Source organism: Microchirus variegatus (genome assembly GCF_963457635.1).
Source record: "Microchirus variegatus genome assembly, chromosome: 11".
Lineage (NCBI taxonomy): Eukaryota > Metazoa > Chordata > Actinopteri > Pleuronectiformes > Soleidae > Microchirus > Microchirus variegatus.
This window is the reverse complement of record NC_139812.1, coordinates 14,379,570-14,391,970: the sequence shown is the minus strand read 5'-3', so window position 1 is coordinate 14,391,970 and position 12,401 is coordinate 14,379,570. Positions and strand designations below refer to the sequence as shown.

The 12,401-nt window shown below is 40.9% G+C and overlaps 1 protein-coding gene across 1 annotated transcript in view; it reads left to right on the top strand.

Moving 5' to 3' along the window:
- Nucleotides 1-9,551, top strand: part of ptk7b (protein tyrosine kinase 7b) — a gene marked incomplete at both ends in the record, with an annotated part of 66,492 nt that extends 56,941 nt beyond the window's left edge. Inside the window, 13 exons of the mRNA XM_083897936.1 lie at nucleotides 913-1,049; nucleotides 1,518-1,653; nucleotides 2,252-2,371; nucleotides 2,682-2,831; nucleotides 3,203-3,350; nucleotides 4,300-4,427; nucleotides 4,949-5,149; nucleotides 5,682-5,843; nucleotides 6,007-6,239; nucleotides 6,339-6,419; nucleotides 7,757-7,908; nucleotides 8,026-8,204; nucleotides 9,391-9,551. Coding sequence (XP_083754062.1) covers nucleotides 913-1,049; nucleotides 1,518-1,653; nucleotides 2,252-2,371; nucleotides 2,682-2,831; nucleotides 3,203-3,350; nucleotides 4,300-4,427; nucleotides 4,949-5,149; nucleotides 5,682-5,843; nucleotides 6,007-6,239; nucleotides 6,339-6,419; nucleotides 7,757-7,908; nucleotides 8,026-8,204; nucleotides 9,391-9,551 — 1,988 coding nt within the window. The remainder of the gene's footprint in view (nucleotides 1-912; nucleotides 1,050-1,517; nucleotides 1,654-2,251; nucleotides 2,372-2,681; nucleotides 2,832-3,202; nucleotides 3,351-4,299; nucleotides 4,428-4,948; nucleotides 5,150-5,681; nucleotides 5,844-6,006; nucleotides 6,240-6,338; nucleotides 6,420-7,756; nucleotides 7,909-8,025; nucleotides 8,205-9,390) is intronic.
- Between the last annotated feature and the right edge of the window lie 2,850 nt (nucleotides 9,552-12,401).

The following is a 12,401-nucleotide window of genomic DNA, read 5'->3' as shown; positions in this document are numbered from 1 at the left end:
ACCAGGTATTGAGCTCATCTTAGCTGTCAGTTATACTGGTGTCCACTCTATTTTGTCTCTTTAACCGACATGATGTTCTACTGAAGAAGACTTGAAACAAGTGATTAAGACCAATACCTCCTAAAGTAAAGTGAAAATTTATTTTCCACTGACTGGCTGTTTAATATATGCTTACTTCTTAGTTAGCTTCAACTGGGAAACAGGAAATGACATCCACATTTTAAACTACAGTATATGATTGCATAATGCTAAATGTGGGGTTGTTTTTGTTCAATATAAGTTTCATCTCAAAAAGTACACATTATTCTCAATAGACGGGGTTTCTACGCAACATAGAAAAGTATGGAAATGTATGGAATTTAGAGTATTTCCAGGTCTGGATAAGTATGGAAAAGGGGAAAAAATATGGAAAAATGTTTGTGTTGTTTCCAGACTATTATCTCACTTTCTCAATTTTAATATATTAATGAAAACTAGTTGCGTTATGTTACTAATGCAACATAGCCTACCTGTAGATGATATGAAACTAATCAAGCTGGCTGTAGAACGGTGTCTAGTTACCATGGTTACTTTTACTGAGTGCGTTTCTCATTTATTTATTATTTTCCATACGTGTCGTTGAGCCGGCCACCCATTGTCGGCTACGACAGCACCATGGGTCGATGCAAGTTTTCCGAGGGCTGGCTTCATGAAGAATGAGTGACGGATTCTAAAACCATTTATATACATAATAAGCATCTAACAATTGTTATTCAGATGTTTAATATTGACTGAAAAATCCTCTGTGAAGTCTGGAAATTTGAGTCTGGAAAAGTATGGAATTTTTTAAATGGAAAATGTGTAGGAACTCTGAATAGAAAAACACTGAATATTGAAGGTGATTTAATTCTGTGTTTGTGTGTTTGTCCACAGCTGCCCCTGTGTGGGTGATGAGGCCTCAGGACAGCCACTTAGAGGAAGGTAAACCAGGTTTCCTTCATTGTCACGCTCAGGCCAACCCTGAACCTGAGGTCACCTGGCTCCGCAACAACATCATGATCACACCTGAGGTGAGTTTTAACATGCCAGCATGTTACATTTAGCAGGGTTTATTGGCAGAAATTAGATATAATAACCAAAAATCATGTTTGGATTAAGCCTCTTATATGTACCCCAGGCAGGCATCCTGCTTTACGGACCCTCACGTTTCAGTAACAGCCTAAATTTACTTGTGATCCACGTTCAATGTACTTAATATGTAAACAGAAACAATGGCTTCACACACACAAACCCAATACATAAACCAACAAAGGATAAGGAGGAAACAGGACAGAGAGAGTTGTGAAAGAGTGAGAAGGTCACCATAGTTCCCTGATGCACATGGGAAAGGGAGGGATGAGAGGAGTCCTTCTCCTGCAGTTTCACCATAGGGTGTCAATAATTCTTTCACAGTGGACGTTTAAATTCATCAGTGTTTTTATTTTAAGTAAAACCATAACGATGGCTTTATTTAAAGTGTTCTTCTTCTCCCTCCTCAGGACTCTCGTTTTAAGCTGTTCCCGAACGGCAGCCTCAGGATTAACAATGTCGAGGTGTACGATGGACAAATGTACGGCTGCGAAACCAAGACTGTAGGCGGCCGACTGTCTGGACACGCTAGAGTTACTGTTCTTGGTAAGCTATTATTTGTTGATGAATAAATACATTATATTTCTCATTTCAAACTCATCCCCAGACTGATGAAATTATTTTATAATAACAATATCTGATGAGTGAAATCACATTCAGAATGAGTAATAGAGTGTTGAGAGAAGATGTGTGTGTTTCCAAAAATAAGCAGAGAATGGCCATGTTATGTCTGTGGGCGTCCTGCAGAACTCTCATAAAGGTGTCAAATACAGCTTGTGTGCGGCAGCTTTATTCTCGCCTCCCATTTTATCTGCGTGATAAATTCCTATCTGCTGCCACAGAATGACTGTGATAGATGGCCTGACATGTCGCTGTTTTGTCTGGCCAAAGCCTGTTTATATGATCTCAGCTTCAGATAGGCTTCACTCGTTGTACTCGACAGATCTGTGTGCACATGTGCGCCTATAGCCTCGTTTGCCTGAATGTGTCTGAACATGATTTACCTTAGATTAGTGTCATTTCATCTGCAACGAGAGTTGCACAAAAGAGGCTTTGACATGAGTCACCCCACCGCATTGTGTTTACCGTGTGTGTAATATGTGTGTGTGTGTGTGTGTGTGTGGTGTTTTAACTTGTGTTACAGAGAAACTTAAGTTCACCCCGACCCCCCAGCCGTCTCAGTGCCTGGAGCTGGATAATGCAATCACCATCCAGTGTTCTGCTAAAGGCAGAGAGAGCCCCACCATCCGCTGGACCAAAGCAGGTAGGCGTGCGTGCCCCCGACTTCACCTTTACTCACACTTGCTTCAATAAAATCGGGATTGATTGCTCCAAAAGAAAACATATCACCTACAAAAAGCAGCAGTGCACTTCATTCCCTCAATGCTAACGATGACTAATGATGTTTTCACAAGAATATGTAGAAACCTGCACTGAATCTGCACTGAACTCATGGATCATTTCATGCCTTCAATTGCAATTGGCCATGATTGAGTCCATTTAACCACTTGAGTAAGAGACCCTGCCCTCACAACACTGTCCCTTTCTCTGTGTGTCTCTGTCTCCCTCTGCAGACGGAGGAGAGCTGCCTCCTCACGTAGAGCAGAGGAACGGCCAGCTCCACTTCACCAAAGTCACCCGCAGTGATGCTGGCAACTACACCTGCATCGCTTCCAACAGCCTCCAGGGGGAGATAAGAGCCTTGGTGTCCCTCATCGTGGCCGGTAAACTACTCGCTCATCATCGTGATTGCAGGGGGTTTTGAAAGAGAGGGGTCACGCGATCGTGTTTAGTCATCGGCACCACATCAGATGTACTTGTGGTCTCGGCACTACTGAGAGTGGTTTTCCCGAGAAGACAAGTCAATGATCATTATCATCCAGTGGCAAACACAGCAGCATTTACTGAGTTCTTGGTTCTTTTTATAGCACAGCAATGAATTGCTTTTGGGTTGTAGAGTAACTGAGAGGATCTTAACCACAGTCACCACTGGTTGTAAAGGAGATGTTATGTCCCACTGATTGCTTCTGTGTTGTATTAATGTAGTGTGTATTATAAGTCCATGTGTTTAATGTGTTTTCTTGTGCTTGAATAGTGTACATTCGCTTTAAAATGGAGCCAGAGAATACAACGGTGTACCAAGGTCAAACAGCCATCCTGCACTGTCAGGCCACAGGTGACCCAGAGCCTCACATCCACTGGATGGTTAAAGACAAGACGCTGGACATCAGTAAGAACAGGAGGTAAATGAGACCGGCCACCGGGGATCGGGATTACACTTTGTGAACACAGCTTCCAAAGTGAATTGAAATTACTTTTACTCATTACACACCTGACTACAAGGGCTTCATGAAAGAGCGTCATAGGCGTGTAAGAGTCATTTAGTACAACTTGTCACTAGAGCTGCAACTAACGATTATTTTTGTAATCGATTAATCTGATGATTATTGTCTCCATTAATCGTTTGGTCCATAAAATGTCTGAAAATGTTAAAAAGTGTTGATCGGTGTTTGTCAAACCTGGAAATGACGATGCTCTCCATGTCTTGTTTTGTCCACAAACCAAAAATATTCAGTTTTAATGATTTCTTTGTTATGTGGAGCAAAGAACCTACGCAAATATTCACATTTAAGAATCTAAAACAATCAGAAATCTTGTTTTAATAATGAATAAAGCTTCAAACCGATTAATCGATTATCAAAATAGTTGAGGATTCATTTGGTAATCGATTAATCATCGATTAATTGTTTCATCTCGACTCGTCACATTCATTAAATCTGGCTTTCTCATCACAGTAAAACATATTTGAGAATATCAGCATTTTGTGCTGTATGTTTGGAGTTCAGACTCTGTAGGCTTGTGTCACTCCTTATCAAGTTCAATATTCTTTGTCATTGTCACATATCCACTCTCCTTTCTCCTCTATGTCCACTTTTCCTTCCATCATTAAGCCATTCCCTCTTTATTTCTGTCAATTTATGTCATTGTCCTGCTTTAATTTTCATCTTCACTTTCCAATATCATTTCTGGCACTTCACTGCTGCATTTGTTCTTCTCTATACCCATGGGTATTTTTAGAACAAACTCATTAAAATGAAACAAGTTTGGGCAGTCAGGATGTGATTGTGTCATTCTAGTGTTAACATGTTTTAACAATGCATTCTGGACATCCACACATCTGCCATCCTTCAGGTTCCAGACGATGGCTAATGGCTCTTTGTTGATCAGAGATGTCACGACGGACGACACGGGCAGATACACCTGTGTGGCCGGAAATAGCTGCAGCATCAAAGATCGCGTGGCTCAGCTGTATGTAGTGGGTGAGTTTAACAACAATGTTCACACAGGCTTCCTTTTATCAGGTACAAAGGTGCACACGTGGGTCATACGCCATGATAGTAAGTGTAGGATGAAGGCGTTGATTCGAGCTTCCCACTCCTCCTCTGCCTGTCATTCATCTCGACAGGTTAATAACCACGTCCGCGATTCTGACGCCACAGCTGTCTCTAAGGTGATGGAAATGGGGCAGACGTTAGATCTAATAATGCTTCGTACTCTGTGGCTCCATGTCTGCTGAGTGAAGTAGCGACAATTAGCAGCACAGTATTCTAGATTAGTGTAAATTCTAGATTATACCTATAAGTAAATAAGTGGTGGATCTGACAAAGTAAACCACATTAATTATTTGTACATCCACTTTTCCTGCTCTCCCTTTCAAAAGCCTGCTCTTGCTCAAACAACAAAATGTGGTTACATCATCATCATCATGTTGTGTTGATTAAAGACCAATAAATGATAACATATTTTAGTCGACCATAATTGTTGTAACTCTGTCCAGCAGACAAACCAGTGAATTCCAATGGTATGGACGAGGACAAGGCTCCTTACAAGATGATCCAAACCATCGGCCTGTCGGTGGGAGCAGCTGTGGCCTACATCATCGTAGTGCTGGGTCTCATGTTCTACTGCAAGAAGAGACGCAACGCCAAAAGACTGCAGAAAGGCCAGGACGGAGAGGAGCCGGAGATGGAGTGCCTCAATGGTATGAATGTTTGATGGAGATCCTTGTTAATGGGGCGGCTGTAGAAGCAGATATTTGCTGCCACCTTGTGTTTATCTTGGGTATTGGCCTTAACATGTAAAATGCCATAAGCTCAGATAAACTTGATATCATTGAACAATAAGTCATAATCTGTGACCATATTTCTAGCACTAGTAAAGTGAGACAGCTCCAAAAAGGTTGGATTATTATTGAAAACACAAAGAAGCACTCACTGAAAGTTACAGGGGTAATTTCCCAGAAACCCATTTTTGCCTGTTTTCAGATGAATGAGGCAGTGTACAAATAAAGGCATCTATGGGTTTTGTTCATGCAGCACTAACATAGGCAGAGCAATAACATATACATATAAAGAAATCACCAAAAATAATGCATTCCACTTTAAGTTTACTTTCTATAGTCGATATACCTGTGTAGTAATCGATCACATAGACTTTAGTATGTGTCTTTTGTGCATACACATATCACAGTGCACTAAACATGGACTCTGTTGGGTGTTTGTCATGTTCTTCAGGAGGAGCTGTTCAACAAAATGGCCACACCACTGCTGAGATCCAGGAAGAGGTGGCACTCACCAACATGGGTACCATGGCAACAACGGAGAAGCGGCACAGCCACGTCAACAACGATAAGCTCCACTTTCCGAGGGCAAACCTGCAGACAATCACCACTTTAGGTAAACTTGTTTAATCAACACTGCTTTGATATATATATATATATATATATATATATATATATATATATATGTATACACAAGCAGAACATGAATCAACAGAACAGCTGTGACATATCTGCTCTGTTATTTCCTCTGTGGTGTGTGTGTGTGGATGTACCTTCAGGTAAAGGGGAGTTTGGTGAGGTGTTGCTTTCCAAAGCAATGGCTATTGAAGAGGGTCAGGAGGAAACGGTGGTGCTGGTGAAAAGCCTGCAGACCAGAGACGAGCAGCTGCAGCTCGACTTCCGCCGCGAAGCTGAAATGTTCGGCAAACTCAGCCACCCCAACGTCGTCCGTCTGCTGGGCCTGTGCAGGGAGGCGGAGCCTCACTACACCATCTTAGAGTACTATGATCTGGTTAGTAAGACCAGAGCAGTAGAGCAGACATGCATTTTATCATCTTAATACATTCATGTATGTGTACATTTCTAATAGAATTTGCTTTTTTCACACCAGGGAGACCTGAAGCAGTTCCTGAGAATTTCCAAAAACAAAGATGACAAGGTCAAATCTCAGCCTATCAGTACCAAAACCAAAGTAAGTGTTAATGATTGTCTGTGTCATGATTGACTGCTCACAGTAACCTGCTTATCATTAATATTCAGGCATTTTAGAAAATCTATATGCGAATATATGTGCGATGACACCTGCATATTAAGTAGGACGCTAAGACCAGGAGACAGCGAAACAAAGCGAAACAGCTTTTCTGGCTGCTCACTAATTATTACATAATGTGTTCTGTGGAGAGAAAGAGAGAAATGAGAAGTGGTGGGTTTAGTTGGAGTTATGACAATGTTGGAGACTTTTGTCATCGCTGTGAGGTTGCCAGGCAACGAGAACTCTTTCAAAATGTTGAAGTGATGCAACCAGAGCCAGAGTGGAGACAATTTTCAGCCCAGGAGTTTCAGGCCCAAGACCAGCTCACTTTCTTTGTAAATGCAAGAAGAATTGAAGCATACTGTCATGTAGCATTTATTATGGACACATTTTAAAAGGATTTAGGCAGAGGCAGATTATAAGCAAAAGTTAAATAATATCTCACTCCCAATAAACCATAGTACATATCTATCTATCTATCTATCTATCTATCTATCTATCTATCTATCTATCTATCTATCTATCTATCTATCTATCTATCTATCTATCTATCTATCTATCTATCTATCTATCTATCTATCTATCTATCATCATCATAACATCATATTCTTTGGATAGATTATGTATCCTCTCTACCTGTCCTCTCAGTAGTCCTGGTCTTTGTCTCTGTACTTTCTTTTATATCATTCATATTATGTCATTGAGGGGGAAATTCTGACATTTGTGATATTGTACTCTAAAGAAATATATATATATATATTTGACCTGACATTTTGGGTTGACCACATGACATTCGATCATAATGGCAGCCTCATCATCGTCTCTCTCGACCTTGACTCGTCTGGTTGTGTAGCTCATGAAAACTCCCCCCGGTCTCTTTTTGTTGCCTCCTGCTATTATCTATTCCCAGCCCAATTTAGTGGTGTTGGATGGGTGCGTGTGTATGTGTATGTGCGTTCCCCTCACGTGTAAGCTTCCATTCATTTGCCTGTGAAGGTTCTTGGTCATCCAGGTCATAGTAGTCTTTAAATGCTAAAAACTAAGGCAAATGGTCTTCTGATTACAGAAGTCCTTTTACCTTTTTATCATTTAAAGACGTCCATCCATTCATTTCTGGGAATTCTCTTGATTCTCCACTTCAGGCCTGACTGCAACCAATGAAAACTTCAGTAGTTTCTTCTTGTTTGGCAGATATAAATAAAAAGTGTGACTTGACACATTTGACAGACCTTGACGGATCCTGTGTTGAGTGTTTTTTTTTTCTGTTTCCATTTCAGGTTTCCATCTGTGCTCAGGTGGCTCATGGGATGGAGCATCTGTCCAATCACCGCTTCGTTCACAAAGACCTCGCCGCTCGAAACTGTCTGATCAACAGTAACAGGCGTGTGAAGGTGTCATCGCTGAGCCTCAGCAAAGACGTCTACAACAGGTTTGTTAAATTAAAAAGACGCACATTCAACTAATTAATTCATATAAAATTCAGTGTTCATCCTGACAAATGTGAATTTTCACTTCACTTCCATTTCTCTTGTGTACATGAACATAGTGAGTACTACCACTACAGACAGGCCTGGATCCCACTGCGCTGGCTCCCATCAGAGTCTGTGTTTGAGGACGACTTCTCCACCAAGTCTGATGTGTGGGCTTTTGGAGTATTGATGTGGGAAGTGTTTAGTCACGGGGAAATGCCATATACCAAACTCAGCGATGATGAGGTGCTGGAAGGTCAGTACGATGATGTCGTGGTTTGATTTAGCACACAATTAAAAGCAGATGAGGTGGTATAATGTCAGATAAATTTAAGAAAGAGGGTGCTGGTCGTTAAAATATCAATTCCATTAGGAAGTTTCACATTAAATGTGACTTTTAATGTGTCATAAAGTTGTCTAGTTTTGTAGTCGTTTTTGTGCCATGGTACTGACCCAGAACCCAAAGTACCATAGTGATGTAGACTTTGATGTGGGTGACATTCACCCTGTTGTTAGTAAGGATGAGATATTTGTAACACAGTTGGAGAATAATGTTTTTGAGCATAGCTTAAAGTGGCTACAACACAAATGTGTTGTTAACAGCTTCAATAGTTGAAAATGTCTAAAATGACTATATTGGACTGATATTGATGTTAGTCAGGCCAGCAAGACGCCCTATTTTCCCCCCGGTAACCACCGAAACAAACATCATTGTTGTGATGACACGCGGGTATAGACAGACGCGTGCTGGCCGTAGTTTTTGCCAGCACGCGCCTGTCTATACCCGCTTAGTCTGTCCAAGATCAGTTTGGAACACCACAAGATTCCAACAAGATGAGAGTACACAGTGGAACATCACCTATTAAACGCTGGAAAGTCTCTTTGCGCAAAAGCGAAACTTGGCTGCAGCGCAGCGCAGTGCGGAATATGAACTCCCCGCGACACTCTCTTCTCTCTCTCTTTGAGCAGTTAACTAAAGAGATCAGCTCAGCTGATGCATCTGTTATTCCTTAATTACATCGCTAAAGCGTCTTCTAGATTGAGACCAGAGTGAAAACAATGAAAAGTGTGCTCTTGAGAATCTGTCAACACGTTTTACTAAGATCTACTCTGATCTCCTGTATTTCATCACGACTGTACTCGATCCTCGTCATAAAGATCATTATGTATGTGTCATATATGGATGTGTGGATAAAACTGCGCATAGAGAGGGAGGGCAAGGGGGTGGACACCCTCTAAAAAAATCCTAGCTAAAAGCCTGATGTCAGTAGATACTCAAATTTTTGATATTGGTATTGGACACAAAAAAGTGATATAGTGCCATCCCTCATTGTACGTTGATGTACTATCTAAATGATCTTGGAAATTCTTCATTTTGTTGGTTTAAAAAGAAGCAGACTGTCAGTTTAACCTCCTTCTCTGCTCCTCTTACACTGCTCTAGGTCTGAAGACGGGGAAGCTGAAGCTTCCCATTCCAGACGGATGTCCCTCCAAAATCTACAAGCTGATGGTGCGCTGCTGGGCGCTGAGCCTCAAAGAGCGCCCGTCCTTCACTGACATCGTCCACGCCCTGGGAGACCTGCCCTCTGACAGCAAAGTCTGAGAGAACAGTCACACACCCCCCTCCGTCTCCAGAGAGGAACTTTTTTTTTTTACCAATGTCGTTCCCTGGAGCCAAACAACAAGTCTCACATTTCAGGGAAGAGGGTTGAGGAAAAAAGAAACAAACACTTAATATATGCATTTCAAAAACGTGCGTGTGTATAAGACTTCTTTTGCTATATGAGTGGGAAACACATTTGCGTGATGGCTTGTGGTAAGCAGTGACAGGAATTTGCGTTCGACTTGGATGACTCTCTCCTCCAGTTCCTGTCTGTGGTTTTAATCGTCACCCTGTCCGTCTGTCGCCGCTCTGTCCCAGAGACACTTTGATTCATGGAGCCTCACACACCTTAGTGCCTCTCTAACCCTCTTACGCACACACACTCACCTAAATTTCCAACCGTGTTGCGGGGATTGTAATTTGCTCGGATTAAATATAAATTGGTTGGAAGTTGCAAGAAAAAACCCTGAAATTTAAGCTCACTGCTCTGTTAAATCCTCAGTATTTGCTTTGAATGAATTTTAAAAAAACCCTGAAGGAGGAAGTATGGGATATAATGCGACTACAGTGGACTTTGTTTCCTAAATATTCTGTCACTTGAGTTGAGTGAGACTTTTGCAGCTGCTCTGCTTGAACTTACAATCCAGTCAGCTGTGCTCCTGGGTCCACCACCTTCATTCTGGAGGAGACACCATCTACTCTGTCCATCACGGACTCGCCACCTTCCTCCTGAGTGTGCGTCTGTGTGTGGACGCCGCTCAACTCTTCCACGCCACGGTGAACTTTTAAAGTGTGTTTCTATGAAGGTCTGTCACGTGAGGACACGTCACGTCAATGTTATAACAACACTTCAGGACAACAAAAGAAATCTAGTAAATAGCCAAGGAATATGATGAATGGATGAGACTGTACAAGCATGGGCTTTGTGCATTTGTAATGAGTGTGTTCTGTTCTTGTATTAACTTTGAGGTGCTTATCGGTCATTACCCGTGGGTAAGGACGCCCGTTATTCCACATTACTATCATCATGTCGTCTCAGTTGCAGGGATGCAGCGCTATCTTCAGAGGTCCAATCACACTTTCCCCCCTACCCTCCCTACCGGTCCACTTGTTTTTGTACGATGTTGCAAAGTGGACGCGCACACCAGGCAAATGTGTACATAATGTAGAAGCCATGCACTAACTTCACTTAAAGGAATATTCCTCTTAATCTGTATCATGTTGTGTAGAAGGACTTGCAGGTGCCTGTTTATTTATGATGAAGGTCCTGTGTTTGTTTTTTTTGTGTGTGTGTGTGTTGTTGTTTTTTTACTATGCTTATAATAGAAAGGTACTTTCTCTGATGGTATGTGTGTTCATTCTCATGGTCCATCACAGTGTGCGTTCAAGCTGTCAACCAGCTGAATATGCTAACACAAAGTACAAAGGAGGTCAAAAAAAAAAAAGAGTGACTGCTGGTCACAAGTACTCATGTAAGTGCCTGGTAAATGAAATGAAGGATTATCTTAACTGTTTCCCTCTTTTTTTACATTATCTAATCAAATGCAATGGCCTTTGTTTATGAACTTGTTTTTTTTATACGTTGTTTTTTAGTGTAAAGTTTTGTTTTTATGAATGCTAGGCACTCACACCTAGGCCTTTTTTTTTTTTTTAAATCTGCTTCAGCAAATGTTCACAATAATCACAGATATACACAAAAGTATACATGCTGCTGTCAATAAAGGTTCACAGTGTTTTTACCTGTTGTGCTGTGATTAATACTGACACTGTCAGTTTACGGCATTTTTTTTCAGCTTGGTTTGAAAATCAACTTCCTAGTAGTAAAACTAGGGATAAATCACAGTGAAGATCCCTTTTCAGCCCAGGTTTGTTTGATGATTCAAATTTTAAATGTGGTAATTTTCATGTTGTGTATTTTTAACCAAAATGTCCTAAAAGGGAGATTTGATTTACTTGTAGCTTCATTATTATTTGTAAAAAAAAAATTCTCCAAAGTGGAGAGTTTTATTTATTTATGGCATTTGGTTGTCATGTAATGTTATCTCTTCAAGTTGATTTTCAGTGTCAACAACAGCCGACGGCAGCTCAAAGATCATCTCATTTGTGTCACTGAATAAGGTAAAGGTGTGCACTGACTTCTCTCATTCACCACTAGGGGGTGGTGTATGTATTCTGAGTCTTTTTGTTTTTACCATGACCCTAAGAGGTTGTCAAATGTTCTATATAATCCAGTTTACACTTAAAATTGACTATTTCACAGCTGCTAAATGATGAGTTTTTTGAGGTTTGTCATGGTGTCTTGCTTTATTGCCTATATTCTCTGTAAACTGGGAATAAAGTAAGCATAATTTCTGATTATCAGGTGAAAACTTACTTTATATTCCAGCCTTCCAGGTATTAATACTTGACCACAGCACTAGTCAACATATATGTCACTAAACCACGAGTGAACAGCTTTTCATACACATAAAAATACATACTATGACAAACAGGAGTAGATCCATGACAAGTGCGGTCACATTACAGTGGGCTCTATTTGTCATATAAGAGTTTATGCAAATGAGCAAAGTACCTCTTAGCCGTTTGCAAACGAAAGTGTGAAAGCACTTTTTTTTTTTTTTTTTTTTTTTTAAATGCCACAATACAAGTGTGACATTTGTTTAAACCTGCCTGGATAAGTGGGGTGGGGTTTTGTTGCAACATCAAAAACTTGTAAATGAGGCGGCGCACACTGAAGTACGTCTGTGTCTTTGAAAGAGAAGCTGATGCTGTGATGTAAATAACCATATGGTCCATGCTGTGATCAAGGTCACATTTATATTGGACACAGTGAATAGAACAGAGCCACAT